The 18669-nt window shown below is 37.1% G+C and overlaps 2 protein-coding genes across 3 annotated transcripts in view; one reads left to right on the forward strand and one right to left on the reverse strand.

Annotated features, from left to right (window-relative positions):
* LOC121385571 (desert hedgehog protein B-like) overlaps positions 1 to 18669 on the reverse strand; it is a 116968-nt gene that overhangs the window by 41043 nt on the left and 57256 nt on the right. The gene's annotated exons all lie outside the window — the stretch shown is intronic.
* On the forward strand, positions 545 to 18614 carry LOC121385572 (max-like protein X). 2 transcript variants are annotated; one of them, XM_041516305.1, is made up of 10 exons: positions 545 to 745; positions 4265 to 4390; positions 5269 to 5323; positions 8377 to 8490; positions 9870 to 9967; positions 12195 to 12291; positions 13387 to 13486; positions 15923 to 16007; positions 16759 to 16875; positions 18243 to 18614. In XM_041516305.1, the coding sequence occupies exons 3-10, from the start codon at positions 5281 to 5283 to the stop codon at positions 18300 to 18302; spliced, it is 714 nt and encodes a 237-aa protein (XP_041372239.1). In that variant the 5' UTR covers positions 545 to 745; positions 4265 to 4390; positions 5269 to 5280; the 3' UTR covers positions 18303 to 18614. The 2 variants fall into 2 exon arrangements, with proteins under 2 accessions (XP_041372239.1, XP_041372240.1); XM_041516306.1 differs by lacking the exon at positions 545 to 745 and adding an exon at positions 770 to 891.

The following is an 18669-nucleotide window of genomic DNA, read 5'->3' on the forward strand; positions in this document are numbered from 1 at the left end:
GTAAATTAGTCTGATATCATGAATCGAAACATCGCCACTTCAACAGACAGCGGGCCGACAGTGGGCCGACAATGGGCTGATGTAGGCAATTTCTTTGTTAGATTTTTTTTTTTAATCAAATGAAAATATATAAATAACATATCTCAGGTATTCAGTGTTATGTCTTCTGTTATTTATTTTAACAGTGCATGTTATATATTGTGTTGTACTTGGGACAGGTAACACCAATGGCATTCTACACTAATCTTGGATAAAATCTCTATCAAAGCTGATTACCAGAGAGAGAGAGAAAAAAAAAAAAGCTATGACAGGATGATATTATTAATAAGGTACATATCGTTAAAGACAACAAATTTAGTTTTCTATATAAACATAAAAAATAAATTGTGCAGGGACATAAAAGTGACACTTGCTCTACAATGACCCTTATACAGGCTTATACAGTCACAATCATTTCGCAATCGAGGTAGAGAGAACCTCGACGTGGTCGTGACGTATTGTCATGGTTCCTTGAACAAGACCTCAGTCCTCCACTAGCATCCCAAGAATATACATTTGGGTGAAACATTTGTTCTTATTAATAAATTATTACATTATTATTGTCACAACTATTATTAAAATCACAATTAATTTACGCTTATAATTTAAATCCAACTTCGAACAGCAACCTGTTTCAGTGTTTGGTGCTCTGATCTCGAAAGTGGGATTTACAGTCTGTCAAAGGACATTGGTGTCAAGACTTCGTGTGAGTGTGTTGTTTACTAAATTTGTTTGATATTACATTATAGTAGACGGTGTACGTTGTTTTATCACAGTGGTTAATTTTACATATACTACAGAATACCATAATTTGGAAGTAAGATGAATGTTGTGCAAAAATCGAGATGAAAAGTAAGAAAATGTAGCGCACGCGTATTTATTTTTAGTGACGGGAGAGACCTAAAATGCGGATTACTGGGTTAACCCACTTGACATTGACAAATAACACCACTAACAGGTGGTTGAAATCATTAGCATTTCCAATGACAAAAGGAGCACTTACAACCTTTTCATCATAATGTAAATTATTAATTTAATATATCTTGATTTTTATGTCTATATTTTCTGCCAATATGGTGTCAAACGAGAGTTTCATAATCAGGATAATCATGTTATAAATATATATTCATCTTGACCAATGCGCCCTGGGTATAATATCCGCCCGGTCCCCTCCATTATTATTTTTAGTTAGGGTTGAGGGTTAGGGTTGGGGTTAGGGCTAGGGTTGGGGTTAGGGTTGGAGTTAAGGTTAGGGTTAGGGTTAGGTGAAGAGGGGACCGGGCGGATATTTTTCCGCGCCCTGAATGTGTTGGTGCTAAAAATACATCTACCTTGTGACTTGTAAGAATAAGAATACAATATGAGAATGATTTATGTACACCACAATACATACATGTATCCTCGGTTAATCGAAAACCGTACGACTAAGAAGAAATGGCTGGTGTGCATGCTCAGTCATGTCAGGCTATCAATTTTAAATACATTAATGTTTACCTTGTTCAATTTAGAAATAAAATGTATAAAAAGGTAAGTGCATAGTCGCATGCTATCTCTGTTCCATCAAGAATTGCACCAGGTGGTAAGAAAACATCATTTTAAAAGCATTATCGAAAACCGTACTATGACATTATCAACGTAATGGCAACAAAACAAAATTGGCTTTTCCCCGCGAAAACCATCACGTGACCTGAAAGCGGCTATTTGGAAGTGACCAGTCCTTACTCAGTCGGCAGTGCTAGCAGACGTGTTTGGTTGTGTGGATTCCATCGTGCACCTGTTGCTGTTTAGGCATGCATTTGCATTGCATTCAGTAAGATTCCAGGGCACAAATTAACTGTAATAATAAGTTTCATTGTGCATAAAACTTATTCTTACCTTTTTTTCCGCATTTTTAAGGAAATTTGTTTTAAGTGTACTTCCTTCACAAGAAGTTGTTGTCGTGTCAGTGATCGAACATGCACAGACATTACAAAATACCCGGAAGTAAAATAATACGGTTTTCGATTTCGTACGGTTTTTGATAATTGGCGATATACATGTATGTCTGCCCTGGCGTAGGAAGTAGGGGGTGTGCTTTATAGCAGCAGCTATGTTTTTTATATATATAAATATATTTATAATACACGTATATATATATATATATATATATATGTATGTGTGTGTCCTCCACACCTTTTTTGGCACCTTTCTACGCCTGTGGTCTGTTATATTGCAACAGTACAGTGAGATAATTTGTTTCGACTGTTACTGGATCAGTAAGTTTAGAATTTACACAATATATATGTATGTAGAATCCTATATTAAAGGAAGAAACAAAAACTGGAAAGAAAGGGTAAAAGAACACAAATATAGCACACATTATACATAAATAGCGTATGTATACATAACTATACCTCTACTAGCCCGACTAGCTTGCCATTCGAGAGCTAGGCAGGCACAATATTTCATGAGTACTTACCGTTGTTCTGTTCACGTGCCAGTAATGCAGCTTTAAATTCATGAGAACTGCCAATCGGTTAGGTGGTGAACAATTATATTCTAAAATTAAAAGTACCATATATCAGTAATGAAAGTGAAAATCAGTTTATGTTTTTAAATACATTTGAAGCACCATTGTAGTACAGAAACATATTTCAAGTGTTTTAGGATTAGGTAGGCCTAACTCATCGGTTACGAGAACTATATATATTCAATAAACCGAACAATCGGTTACCTTTAGAAGTAAAACTCACATGAACTGACTTCACGTTGCCTACGGTTTCAAAGTATTGTCTGCTGTACACGTGGCTTCCTCAGTCAAAAGTATATATTCATAAAGTTCTGGAATAAAAGTTTACACAGAATCTCTGCATACCACCAGGTAGGCAAATATTCCCACTCTTAATACAATAATACCCCCATATTTGACGTTAACTAACATTGCAATGACCATTTTTTTGAGTTCGTCCATAACAGATATTTCACATATTAACCACTAAATTAATACGCATGCTCCTTCACACAAAGTGGTAAAGCGCTCACATGATGCATGGTCGGTCTGGAATAGATCCCCATCAGTGGGCCCATTGGGCTATTTTTCGCTCCAACCTGTACACCACTACTGGTACATCAGAGTCCGTGGTATGTGCTATCCTGTCTATGGGATGGTGCATATAAAAGATCCCTTGCTGCTATTAGTGCTAATTGAAAAGAATAGCCCATGAAGTGGCGACAGCAGGTTTTCTCCCTCTATATCTCTGTGGTCCTTAACCATACACATGTATGTCTGACGCCATATAACTGTAAATAAAATATGTTGAGTGCATCGTTAAATAAATCAGTTCCTTCCTTTCCACAATGTTCCGGTTAATAACATACATGTACAGTTTCTTCCTGTAGTGTACAACTTATGTACAAATATTTGTCATCTGCGAGCTGGAAAATTATTGTTGTAACAGTCAGGGCTTGTAGAATTTTTATAAAATCCACTAGCCATGGGATCAGTGATTTAAAATTTTGTACTAGCCACTATTAAAAATTCACTAGCCCCACGTATTTTAAGTTAAAACGAGTTTACTAATTAATATATTAATAATCGGATATGTCACCTAAAGAGGGAGATGGAGCTTAAAAAAACTAACATTGGGTGGTGGTGGTGGTGGCAGGATATTCATATAAATTTACAAAATACACTTAACTGCAGCATTTGACAAATTTCATTTTACTAGCCATCGGGCATGGCAATAATAGTTATTTACTAGCCCAACACTGAAATTCAGTAGCCATGGGAGTGGGGCTACCATAGTCTAGAAGCCCTGTAACTTTAGGTATTTACTGTGTAACATTGTATTAGGCAGTGATTCCGTGATTTCACTATGGAGTTGATCTCTGACTGAGAGAGCAGTCATAACCGTCCAATGTCTGGCTATAGACCTGTATTAAATCCAATTAATTATGTTGTCAGTGTGCGATTTTGAGGAGAGTCCGGGACCCTGAAGCTCGCAAAATTCATAATATGGACCATATTGGACTCTTGTACAAATGACAAACATACATGTATACCTTAAAATCCTGGGAAACCAGTGTCTTGAATAGCAATCTTTTCCATGGATTTATGCATTTGAGATTTAATAGCGCATCTTCTGTTCTGCTGGCTGGCTCTAAAGATTTGCAAACAGGGAGACCTTATGACACTTGCGTTTTTAAAACCAAAATCGTACACTGCGTGACGTTGTGATGTTTTTAGTTTTTCAGATCATGTACCATGCGGCTGTTATCTGAATTCAGCAGTGTTAGTGTGCCAGCCTGACGTCTGACCTCTACCTACATTCCTTGGTTACTGCTTCACACTGAAACACACACACACACACACGTGAGTAGACACACTATTTATTTCAGGTAGAGCTGGGCAGTATACCGTTCAGTATCCAGTGTTTTTGTCAGAAAGAAATTTTTGGGTATGGCACTATGAAATTGAATGTAACCACAGTCAACAGGGGGTATAAGGGGCCTCCTCCAGAAAGAAAATGGATTAAGTTTAGGGTTATGGTTAAGAAAATCAAACAGGAATGATAACAGTAATTAATTTTGTGAGAAGATTAACTTTAAAAAAAAAATCTGCAAAATCTTTTGAGTATGGCGCAATACCCGTTTTACCCTCTGGCAGAAACCCTGGTATCAGTATCATGTCAATACCGATTTACTGTACCGAGCAAATTTAAAAATACAAAAAAATATCTTATCCTCCGTTTAGTACAGCACTATATAACAATATATCTGATGAATGCAAAATAGCTGAAAAGAAGAGAGAGAGAGATGAGGACCTTGTGTATGGAATTTACCCAGTGGTAAAGTGTTCGCTTGATGTGTGGTCGGTCTAGGATCGATCCCCGTTGGTGGACCCATTGGGCTATTTCTCGTTCCAGCCAGTGTTCCACAACTGGTGTAGCAAATTCTGTGGTATGTACTTATCCTGTCTGTGGGATGGTGCATATAAAAGATCCCTTACTGCTAATCAAAAAGAGTAGCTCATGAAGTGGCGACAGCAGGTTTCCTCTCTCAATATATGCGTGGTCCTTAACCATATGTCCCACACCATATAACCGGAAATAAAATGTGTTGAGTGCGTCGTTAAATTAAACATTTTCTTCCTAATGATCTCTAAAACGTGTGTAGCGAATCATGATGCGATATTGAACAAAATGTTCTCTGAATATATCATATTATTTAATAAGCATTTTATTTTATCAGGTTGATGTGACAATGGCTGAATCGACATTCAGTGACTCGTTTGAAGGATCCAGTTGTAAGTACTGCTGGGATTGTGTTTATCAATAGTAGAGCTGTAACGATACAGGAGGTCACAATACGATACATATCCCGATACTTGGGTCGTAATATGATACATACCGCGGTACTTAAATTTTAGTACAAGTTTATGAAATGTGATAACCTTAATCAAAATTTAAGACATGACACAAGCTGTATTACAGGATAATTTTATTGTCACCTGACAATAAAATAAAATTAAAATGTTTTGAAATACAAATGAACATAACATGCATGTTCAATGCAGTTCAATGGAATTTCAGGTTTTTCTTGAGAAAAAATCAACTTAACATTTTTAGGTTTCAGTGTAGACTGCTGGACAGTTACCACATCATCTGCTATACTGAAAACCCTTTCAGGTGGTACAGACATATAGAGGGAACACACAGATATTTGTTTTGGCAACTGTATCAAGCATAGGAAAGTACACTGGATTTATCTTCCACCATAGTAAAGGACAGCTTAATAAATTTCTTAAAACAAGAAATAAACCTATGGTGTATCAATCTGATTAAAATTAGCTCTACTGGGTCTGCCAGTAGATCTAACAGCATTGCATGGTCTCCCATGTCCAGGTGACATTCCATCTATAAATAACAATTTAAATATCGACCAATTACATTTCGCCTTTTATAGCGTTATTCGGAAGCATGCAAATTCTAAAAATATCCGGCGAGACTATTTATGCAATAGGCGAACTTGTTGGTCTATTTCAACATTGAAAAAACAGGTGGAAAAGTGCAGTAATAAATTCTGGATTGTATACTAATATAAACAGATTTTATGGCTATAACATTACAGGTTTTTTCTTCTTGAAACAAATTTTATTTAAAATTTTATTTTGAAATTAGTTTCCGGCATACTTCGTAATTTACCCGAATCATTTCGTATACCGTCGGCACAATCCCAAATTGTTTTCAATTTTTTTTCAAATCACTGGCATGATTTTGCAAGTAAGGTTTTGATTGGTCGAATGAAAGGTCAACTGGACATGAGCTCCAACGGGCTGCTGTTAGATCCACATGTAATAGTGGAGCTAATTTTAATTATATTGATGGTGTGTGTGACAATAGCAACATCGAGGACTATTAATAGGCACCTCAAATGCTGGGGAATTCCAGAAACTGAACGTAGAAATTATGTTTTCATTGCCCTACTGTGCATGTGCTTAAGTTTGTACATTTCTTCTTCAACTTTTTTTCCAAAAATTATTAAAACATGAATCTATCATATTGTATCGCAATACAGCTGCCCTGAATGGATGTATCATAGCTTGGCCCTTATATATATATATATATATACACACACACACACACACACACAGACAGACACACACACACACACACACACACACACACACACACACACACACACACACACACACACACACACACACACACACACACACACACACATACACACACACACAGACACACACACACAGACACACACACACACACACACACACACAGACACACACACACACAGACACACACACACATACACACACAGACACACACAGACACACACACACAGACACACACACACACAGACACACACAGACACACACACACAGACACACACACACACACACAGCCACACACACACAGACACACACACACAGACAGACACACACATAGACACACACACACACACACACACAGACACAGACACACACATGCACACACAGAGACACACACACAGACACACACACACAGACACACAGATAGAAACTGGGAATTTTTAGTGGGACTGCCATTTTCTTTTGTGAATGGGCCCATGGTCAGACATACAGAATGCCTAGGTAAATCTCTGAGACTATCCCCAGTAAAATCAAATTGATTGGCTGTACATAGAATCCGAACAACAAAACCATCGTCCACAATCAAGACCGCACCCGCAAACAATTACTTAAGGGCACAAACTTAAAGAATTTGTTACCTAGTGCAGTTTTAAAAGCTTTTTGCTTCAGGCAAAATATTCACCGACTCCAAACCCTGAGTGAGTGCTCCGCAAGGCTCAATAGGTAGGTGTAAACCACTTGCACCGACCAGTGATCCATAACTGGTTCAGCAAAGGCGATGGTTTGTGCTACCCTGCCTGTGGGAAGCACAAATAAAAGATCCCTTGCTGCTAATCGGAAAGAGTAGCCCATGAAATGGCGACAGCGGGTTTCCTCTCAAAATCTGTGTGGTCCTTAACCATATGTCTGATGCCAATATAACCGTAAATAAAATGTGTTGAGTGCGTCGTTAAATAATAAAAAAAAATTCTTTCTTTCTGTCTTTCTGTTAGCAGGTGTGAAAATAGACACAGAGTTTAGTTGATCTGCAAAACTGTAACACACATTTAGATAATGTTATAACAGAGCGAAGCTAAATTATTATCCATATGGTTACAGATATCTTGGTACATATCAAAGTGATACGTCCCACTAGAATGTCAAGTGGGACATAACACTTTTAACGTCACACGATGATGTCATCAATTGGTGCACTACAGTCTTACAGCAATGTCAACGAAACGAGATGAGTGATATAAATTACAATCGATTATGGGTAATAAATAGGATATTAAACTTGCTACCATTTCGTATCATGTTTATGTCACTCGTGAAATAATTTTCAGTGTCACTCGCTAAAGCTAGTGACAATTGAAAATTATTTCATTCGGGACATAAACATGATACAAAATGGAAGCTCATTTAATATCTTATAAGTATGTGCTGTTTAAACAGGGAAATACCGTCTGAAAGTGATGAGACCTTGTCTCGATACCCATTACTTTTTAGATGAACATGCATTTTAGAATGATAAAAAATGCAATTTGAGGTATTCCAAAAATCTGGATGACCAGAACTCCTTCGGGTGTACGAAAATTAATATTGGAAATAATAAAATGTAAATACATGTTCTTCTAATTTAAGTTATCAAAAAAGTCTTTAAAATAGTAAGAAAAATATGTCGTAGTGTTTAAAAACTAGGGTCTGTCAAGTGCGAGCTATGAATAAATTTTTTTGTTTTTGTTCAGTAATGGACGGTTCTGGAGATCTGAAGCTGGAGAACAGTCCGAGTGGGAACCAGTCGTTCACGTTCACGAGAACAAGCAGTTGTGCCTCATCAGCTTCATCCGCTCACAACACTGGTGAGTAAATATGGTATTACACCAGCAAAGGTGTCATACAATCATTATTACACCTGTAAGCTGCTCATCCACTCACAACACTGGTGAGTAAATACAGTAGTATTACACCATCACAGCTGTCATACAATCATTATTACACTTGTAAGCTGGTCTAACGAACAATACTATTGGATGATTTGACGCTTTCAAAGCAATCACCTTGTCAGTACTAAATATGACATCATCACGATTTGGCAAACACACAGAATAACGTTGCATAGTTTAAAGAGTTTGCATTTACAGCTCTCTGTTTTTGGTCTTAAATTTATAACAAAATGTCATTTTAATGCAATTCATTATAGATTTTTTTACCAGAATAAAGAAACATTTTGTTTGTGAAATTATCTATGAACGTGAGTAAATTACAAAGTTATAGCAATACTCAGAACAGTGCGTAATATGGTTTACATCGTTTCTTTTCATGTACATAGATAGCTGAGGTAATAAATAAAATAACAAACTGGGTACCAGTTATTATTAAATTTATGTCCCTCATGAAATAATTTTCACTCGGGACATAAATTTGATAATAACTGTAAACTCGTTGATTATTCTCTATGTATGTGTCGTCATGTGTGTGATGCTGACAGGAATGTGGAAATGAGTAATGGCACCTATGCCAGTTTATGAATCTTCGTTATTGAGCACCAGTTGTGATGAGTATTTAGACTGAGTAAAATTGGTAATAATGGGTGGTCTATCTTTATAAAACAATAAAATATAAAAACGATATTAGGAGCAGCAGTTGTATTACATGTAAAAAAAATTTTTTAATCTGCTTGCACTATAATTATTTTATAATGTGGAAGATTAAAAACAATAGTAGTGACCATAATATTATTTAAATGATTTTTGAAAAGAAAATGTATTTATTGAATTAGAATGGGGTTATATGGTCAAATATCCGTCTTGCCGTTTCAGCTCAGTGTTGTGGGTATAACTCAATTTGCGACTGTAAAACTTGCATGAATGTTCACAAATGGTCGAATATAACATACAGGGCTAACACTAACATTGGGTGGTGGTGGTGGGGGGAGCAGGATATTCACATTTACAAAATAGAATTAACTGCAGGCTGCCAGCATTTGACAAATTTCTTTTCACTAGCCGTCAGGCATGGCAATAATAGTTATTTACTAGCCCAACACTGAAATTCACTAGCCATGGGAGTGGGGCTACCATAATTTAGAAGCCCTGCCATACATGTATGTCTGATGCCATATAACCGTAAATAAAAAATGTGTTGAGTGCGTCGCTAAATAAAACATTTCCTTCCTTCCTTCCTTTGTGTTGAGTGCATCGTCCAGTAATCATTCCATCCTTGGTGTGTTTGTTTCCAGATGACGAGGACAGTGACAGCAGTAAGCCCCTCACGTACAAGGATCGCCGTCGCGAGGCTCACACCGTCGCCGAACAGAAACGCAGAGACGCTATCAAGGTATCACTAGGATAGTGCAGGGCTCGAGCTTAACAATTTGTCTCCCACAGCATTTGGGGCGGGACGTAGCTCAGTGGTACAGCGCTCGCTTGATGGGCAATCGATCTAGGATCGATCCCTGTCGGTGGGCCCATTGGGCTATTTCTCATTACAGTCAGTGCTTCATAGCTGGTGTAACAAAGGCCGTGGTGTGTACTATCCTGTCTGTGGGATGGTTGATATAAAAGATCCCTTGCTGCTAATCGAAAAGAGTAGCCCATGAAGTGAGGTCCTTAACCATATGTCTGATGTCTGCATTGTTAAATAAAACATTTTCTTCCTTCCTATCAAGGTAGACCGGCCTCGGTGGCGTCGTGGTTAGGCCATCGGTCTACAGGCTGGTAGGTAATGGGTTCGGATCCCAGTCGAGGCATGGGATTTTTAATCCAGATACCGACTCCAAACCTTGAGTGAGTGCTCCGCAAGGCTCAGTGGGTAGGTGTAAACCACTTGCTATCCTGCCTGTGGGAAGATTAGCCCATGTAGTGGTGACAGCGGGTTTCCTCTCAAAATCTGTGTGGTCCTTAACCATATGTCTGACGCCATATAACCATAAATAAAATGTGTTGAGTGCGTTGTTAAATAAAACATTTCTTCTTCTTCTTCTTCCTTCCTATCAAGGTATCACAAGGATAACACAGGGCTCGAACTTAAGAATTTGTCTCCCACAGAATTTCTTCTTCTGTTTGGGATGGTGCATCAAAAAAGATCCCTTGCTACTAATGAAAGAAGGTAGTGGGTTTCTACTCTAAAGACTGTATGTCAAAATTACCAAATGTTTGACATTCAATAGCCGATGATTAATAAATCAATGTGCTCTAGTGGTGTCGTTAAACAAAACAAGCATTAACTTTTCTTGGATAGCGAAATTGAAAATGCAACTGTGTAAAATTAAATTCTTAATAGATTTTATCACCCTGTAGGCATGAATGGTTTTATTGGTATATAAATGTACCAATATATTATGAATCGGATAATAGCTAGCATAGTAACTGCGGTTAGACAGACGCGATCACGCCCATGCCCCTATAGTACCCGTAAAACATCTTGCGTTGCAAAAAAAAAAACCTTAACAAATTTGCAATGTGAAATTTATATACTGTTGTATAAATTATAATTTTTTAGAAATTGAAACTGAAACCACAAGTTTTCATTTTAAAAAAGAAAACTTAATATATAACATGTATCAACTGTTCTCACTGGATGTATGTAAGCGGAAGTCGTACTGTCTATCAGAATATTTTGATCATTCGGAACACTTCGACCTATTTCTATTCGTAATCAGCCGAGGTGTTCTGAATTATCACAAATTTGCAGATCGGGCAGGTGAGGTGTGTTCCTTTTTTAGGAATCTGGCAAATTACTTGTAACCAATGTCAAAATAAAACGATACTGCTATGTTTATTTACTTGTTTACTTACTAGTAACTCCCTATTATATTTAATTATCAGTTTTACTTTCAAAATGTTCGCGTGTTGTCAGGTGGTGGAAATTAGGGTTTGCCAAATTTGTCCTATACACTTATGCCTGACGTCAGACATAAAGTGAGGAAGGTTAGTAATTAAATTTAATGACAGTGTAAACTTCAAAAGAACTATTTGACAGTGGTGGTTATATAGTGATAGTCATAAAGTTAATCAGTGAGAATGGTTAGTAATTAATTATTAATGAATTGTTAAAACTTTAAAATGACTGATTAAATTAATATTTGTTTGATGATTATGATTGTTAGTGGTAAACTTGTTAATAGGACTAAAATAAAAAGTAAGGATGGTTATTGTAATTATAAATGACAGTGAAATATGAACAAATATTAATTTTATTGTGGTATATTATTATCAGTTTGGTGACATTTACATTTTAACAATTAAGTTATGCTAATTTCTGAGAAGAGCAATGACTCTCGGAAAAAAATTTCAGGGGAGTTTTTTTCAACTCCAGAAGATTTTACAAACGGCAGTTACTGGCTAGCATATCCAGTGTCATCAACATACATGTACATGTATGTGATATTTTTCAGATTACATACTTTGATAACTTTCCAAATTAGATGCAAATTAATTGAGGTCACATTTAAGCAAATGCACTACGGCGACACTCCATAGTTGCAAATGGCTACTGCAGCAAAATGATATTGTTATTTGTTCTGTGGTTTTGATAAGTAAATATTCCTTTTCTTTACTTCCAGAAAGGCTATGATGAGCTGCAGAACATCGTGCCGACGTGTCAACAGACGGACACTGTGACCGGACAGAAGATGAGCAAAGCCATGGTGCTACAGAAATGTGAGGAATTTTTTTTTTTAATCAGGCCTAAACTACCAGAGGTTGAATTTTTTTTTTTTTTACCACTATGCCAAAGGAATAGTGAATTTAAAAAACCACTATTCTGTCTAAAAATGTACTATCCCTTCAATTATTAATGTACCACTAGTTTTCCTGATTGTGCTACGTCGCCCTGTACAACATTGCGTAACAAACAATTGTTTCTATACCAGTCTATGCATTACTGTGTACTAGCTGGAAGTATAAACGAACTCACTCCAAACATTAGTCTCGATCAAAAAGACGTTTATTTTGTACCGGCAAGTGCATGAGAAAGGTTTTAGTAGTGCGAGGATTTGTTCTGCAGAAAAATGTAGCCAAAGAAAAAGTGTAAGCAGAATAGTCGCAGGCGATTTTCGGTATTCCGTGCTTTATTTTCACTTTCATGACGGAATATTGGAAGAATTGTTTTACTATTCCGTTTCGAAATTTTCACGGAATAAAGTAAAATTCGATCCCTGCCTACCCTAATTTAATGTACCAATGCTGACATTTTTTGAAGCAGAATAAAAATCATGATCCCTGATTTTTAGCAATCGGCAAACTCTAGATTCGGAACACCTTGCCCGATTTCGGTTTCTCAGTTTGATTCGATTAAAAAAAGATGTACCTACTCTATTTTTTTCAAGGATGAAACCTGAAACACATCAATGTGCTCTAGTGATGCCGTTAAACAGAAATAAACTTTTAAGATCAGTAATTGCTTATAGTCTCGCCTCTACAAAGGATAAACCAGCGGTGGCGATACAGTTTAATGTTAAGGTTTTGAGTTTAGATCAGTTTGTCACAAAATATATGTCCTAGATTAATGAAACTTGGTTTATAGTTCATCACAGTTCACCGAAAAGTTTATGGTAGTCATGACATTTAATTCCGCTAATAAAAACGTGTAGCAGATTTCCTCTTAAGACCGTCTCAAAAAGTACCAAATGTTTAACATCCATTAGTCGATGATTAGTATACATTAATTGCCGTCTTCACATTCGAGCCCTGCAACGAATAATACTGTGTAATATTGTGTAATACTATGTTATAGTGTGTAATATTGTGTTACAGCGATTGACTACATACAATGGCTGATAGAGCAGAAGAAGAAACAAGAAGATGATCTCGACTCGTTACGCAAGGAAGTGATGGCACTGAAAATCATGAAGGCGTACGTAAAATATTAATTCATCTTGTTGCTGAGTTGTTTTCTATTCAGTTCAGATGACGGTTTTGATCATGTTGGAGTGATATTAAATGTGTCTTCCTTTCTTCCTTCTTTCCTTCCTTCAAATTTCATTTCTTCTTTCCATTCATTCATTCATTCATTCATTCTTTCATTCAATATATTTCATTATTCATTTGTTATTATCCATTTAATTTCATGCTGGCATTTTTTCATTAATTTTGAAGAGTAGCCCACGGAATGGTGTCAGCAGGTTTCCTGTTATGTTGGCCGTAACCATATATCCAAGCCATATAGCCATAATTAAAATGTTTTGAGTGCGTCATTACATTTAACATTTCTTTATTTTCCGAGAGCATGTACGTGATGGATTTTACGCTGCTTGGATTGTAAGGAGTATCTTGTGTGATGACAGATATTTTTTTTTTCTTTCTCTAATCCTGCATGTTATTTATTTTGAAACACATGCTTTCATACTCAGTACCTAGAACTGTTCATTCACTACCATTTCATATTAAATTTATGCAACGTGTGAAATACAATGTTTATTAAACCTTGATCTTGCATTATAAGAGTAACTAACTCTACAGTTAGTATGTTCAGAGGTGGAAAAAAATAAATATATTTCCACTAGTCTAGGAGACTAATACTAGTAGTAACCTAGAAATGTTACTAGTACTCAAAAACAAAATCAATAGTCCTCCTACTATTGGGACATCCTGAGAAAATGAAACCTATGTGGTCCTTGATTGTAGCAAGCTGTTAAGGAACACACATGGCCAAACACAACCCCTGCAGTTGCCCACAGCAATCGACAATGCCATGCAGGTTTTAGTTCTTCACGGCACTGTTTTTTCAATGGCATCTTTTTTTTTTTATGAACATTTTCATAATTGCAGGGGTTGCAATTAGCATGACAGTCACCATCATAAGTTTGGGCCACATCTGCTCAGATTCACTGGCCCGGGGGATTGGCATAATTTAAATTGTACTCATCCCTAGCGATTTCTGCTCACCTGAAGTGAGAGTTAAGTTCTATATCTGATGTCCAGGCCTGCATTAAAATGACAGAACCTAGATTTTAAACACTCCGACATATTTTCACCATTAGAGCTGTTAATGTTAATTGAAATCCGACATTACTTGTTATTGCTTAGAATATCCATTTTCATATATATGTGTGAAGTGTTTATAGTCATCCTGGTGTTTGTAATGTCACAAAATGCATTTTTAATAATTCTAAAAATGTACCTACATGTACCTCTGAGAAGAAATGGTTATGGAGATGAGCTCTAGAGTATTTTAGACGGTATTTCCCACTTACATTGACACACTCTCTTGTTTACTTTATAATCAACAAACCGGCCTCGGTGGCGTCGTGGTTAGGCCATCGGTCTACAGGCTGGTAGGTACTGGGTTCGGATCCCAGTCGAGGCATGGGATTTTTTAATCCAGATACCGACTCCAAACCCTGAGTGAGTGCTCCGCAAGGCTCAATGGGTAGGTATAAACCACTTGCACCGACCAGTGATCCATAACTGGTTCAACAAAGGCCATGGTTTGTGCTATCCTGCCTGTGGGAAGCGCAAATAAAAGATCCCTTGCTGCTAATCGGAAGAGTAGCCCATGTAGTGGTGACAGCGGGTTTCTTCTCAAAATCTGTGTGGTCCATATGTCTGACACCATATAACCGTAAATAAAATGTGTTGAGTGTGTCGTTAAATAAAACATTTCTTTCTTTTATCCTCAACAAGGCCTCTGAGATTTGAAAATCTGCATGACCCATTTATCGGTCAGTACAAATAAATTATGTAACCCATTTTCTTTTTGCATACCCCATTATATTCAAGTAAAAGGTGATCCAAATTTAATGCAAACAAAAAATGGGTCAAGCCATCTTAGATTTGTGAGAGCAACGTGTGAACAAAATGATTGTTCTTGTGTTAGCTAGGTTGATAGATTAAAGGGACATTCCTGAGTTTGCTGCAACTTTTAAGATGTTATTGACTAACAGAGACTTTTTAATGATTGTAATTACATATCAAATATATTGTTCTGCATAAAATATTAGTGGCTGTATATTAAATGTGTTTCTGATCGTTCTAATATTTGTACTAGGTTCAGTTTAATTTTATTTCCTAAAATAAGTTTTTTTTCGTACATACAAAATTATTTGAAGACTAAATCCAGTTTGGGCTTCTCACAAATATTAAGATGACCAGAAACACATTGAATATACAGACACTAATATTCTAAACAAAAAAATATATTTAATATATAAGTTTAATCGTAGAAATATTTTATTAGTCAGAAACATCTTACAATGCAGCAAACTCAGAAATGTCCCTTTAACCAAACTTAGTGTCTATATTGAAACTTGAGTCAGCACCTTTAATATGGATGTATGTGGATACTTTGCAGGAATTACGAGCACATTGTGAAAACGCACCAGAACACACCAATTCACGGGCAGAATCAGGTTTCTGATGAAGTGAAGTTTCAAGTGGTACGTCATTCTTAAAGTTTTCAAATACACAGCATTAATAAACCGAATGTGTGCAGTACATTTCAGTAAGATCCAGATGTACATTAGTGCTAACCTGCACACAAAAAGTCTATGCACATGTATGTTAACGTAAAACATATATCAACACATATCATTATTTATCATATAATATCTTACATTTTCAGTGTAATCAAAGTATGTGATATTTTTCAGATCACATACTTTAAGAATTTGATAACTTTGCAAATTAGATGTAAATTAGTAGAGGTCTCGGCACTAGGTTTATTGACATTTAAGCAAACGTACTTGGGTGACACTCCATGACTGACGTATGCATTCATAGTCATCAAATAAAAACATTTGAATGACAATTTGACACTGAAAGCTGTCCAGCGTTCAGAAAACAAAAAACGTTAGGCATAACTTTATTTTGATGTAAGGACATCCAAAATGACGTCATTTGAGTTTGACATCATTTCCATTCAATAATACACCGTGCCACATATTCTTACGTCATTTGAATATCTAGTAATGGCGGACTAGAATTAAAGTTGCGTGTACAGTTTACAGTTTATCCTAAAATAATTTAAATAAAGATAAAAATATTTTATTCAGTACAGATTGAATGCAATGCATATTAGGCTACAAAAAAAAAAGGTCTCTATATATTGATTGCACAGAAAGTGTGTGTATATTTAGTTTTCTCTTTGATCTGTGTTACATTGTTTGTCTTTGTTGTTGAATGTTTCAGTTCCAGCAGGTGATGGACCAGCTGTTCCAGTCATTTAATCAGTCCATCTCCGTGGCCAACTTCGCCGAGCTGTCCGCCTGTATCTTCACCTGGCTCGAAGAGTATTGTAAACCACAGGTCAGTTCACGTCGGGGGCCTACCTGGTCTCAGATAAAACGGAGGGAGGGATGGTGGTCAGTTCACGTCGGGGGCCTACCTGGTCTCAGATAAAACGGAGGGAGGGATGGTGGTCAGTTCACGTCGGGGGCCTACCTGGTCTCAGATAAAACGGAGGGAGGGATGGTGGTCAGTTCACGTCGGGGGCCTACCTGGTCTCAGATAAAACGGAGGGAGGGATGGTGGTCCGTTCACGTTGGGGGCCTACCTGGTCTCAGATAAAACGGAGGGAGGGATGGTGGTCAGTTCACGTCGGGGGCCTACCTGGTCTCAGATAAAACGGAGGGAGGGATGGTGGTCAGTTCACGTCGGGGGCCTACCTGGTCTCAGATAAAACGGAGGGAGGGATGGTGGTCAGTTCACATCGGGGGCCTACCTGGCCGCAAATAAAAGGAGGGATGGTGCTGGTGGTGGGGTGTAATGATTTAGGAACAGTAAATTAGATATGGGGGTGGGGAGTAGCCAACTGCTAAAGCTCTTGCTCGGTTTGGGATCAATTCCTGTGACTGGTATATCAAAGGTCATGGTATGTACTATTCTGTCTGTGGGATAGTGCATATAAAAGATCCCTTGCTACTAATGAAAAAATGTAGTCGGTTTCCTCTTGTAGGATAATCTCCAGCTTGTTCGGAATTAGTAAAATGGCTAGATATATAGCTATTACGTTTCTAAAGGCGATGACGGTGTTGACGTTTGTGTTAGTTGGAACCAGTCATATAACTTATAAACGTTAGTATCACTTGCACAAAGCGGTCTGAGCATAAAGTAGCAATGCTCTTAAGGTGATCTTAGCACTAAGACCGCTTTGTAAAATGGAGCCCATGGTCATCATCTAATTCATGTTTTAAAACTTCTTTTCCAAGTATTTTATTACTACCCTACTGGTCCAACCGGAGTGAACTTCAGGTTTCATCCCTGTCCGTCTGTCTTTCTGTCCGTCTGTCCCGCATATAATTTTCCTGATGTTATTTTTAGAATGTTTTGAGATTTTGTGTATAGCTTTATCATGTACATGTGTACTGTTACAATTCAGTTTGGACTTTCTTGACAATTTACTAATTTTTGATGGAGAAATGGCCCTTGAACTTGTTTTCTACACTTTTTGTCAAAAGGTCTTGGTAGATTTTGATCTGACAATTTGGGTATAACTTTATCATGTAATATTACACAGATCAAGTTTAACTTTCATGGTGATTTACCCATTTTACACAGAGGTATGGCCGTTGAATTTAAGAGATACGAAAAATTGGTGGATCAGGTAGTGGACATGTATAGCCTTAGCAGGACCTCTCAGACTGCTTGTGTTATAAAGGTTCTTTTTATTTCAGTCTCTGCGAGAAGTGGTCTTGTCGATCCTGCGTCAGCTCAACACACAGCTGAACCCGTGAGAGACAGCGGAGAGAAAGACTATCACTGGAACAGACATGGCTGTACTCAAGAGAGATCACTCTTTTTAATAAGGGAAATAACTCTTTACTCTATTTAGTGGGTAAGAGTGCTTCTACAGGTAGCAGGGAAATGAATTGTAATACACCCAAGGATTTATCCAGGAATATTTTCACCACGGTCTGATGTGATTGGGAATAATAGCGCGAGTAAATCATACTTGGTATATATCTTTTTTCAGGCCACTGAATGTTGCAGTACACCACTGTTAAATTAATTCATTACAACAGGCATATATATTAAATATATATAGATGTAGATATAGATACACCACTGTTAAATTAATTCATTACAACAGGCATATATATT

Source organism: Gigantopelta aegis, chromosome 11 (assembly GCF_016097555.1).
Source record: "Gigantopelta aegis isolate Gae_Host chromosome 11, Gae_host_genome, whole genome shotgun sequence".
Lineage (NCBI taxonomy): Eukaryota > Metazoa > Mollusca > Gastropoda > Neomphalida > Peltospiridae > Gigantopelta > Gigantopelta aegis.

Excerpts from the sequence above, each read along its gene's own strand:
- LOC121385572 (XM_041516305.1), top strand. The coding sequence starts at position 5,281 with ATGGCTGAATCGACATTCAGTGACTCGTTTGAAGGATCCAGTT. Across the intron at positions 5,324-8,376 it reads CTCGTTTGAAGGATCCAGTT|TAATGGACGGTTCTGGAGAT; the intron begins GTAAGTACTGCT and ends GTTTTTGTTCAG. Across the intron at positions 13,487-15,922 it reads GCACTGAAAATCATGAAGGC|GAATTACGAGCACATTGTGA; the intron begins GTACGTAAAATA and ends GATACTTTGCAG.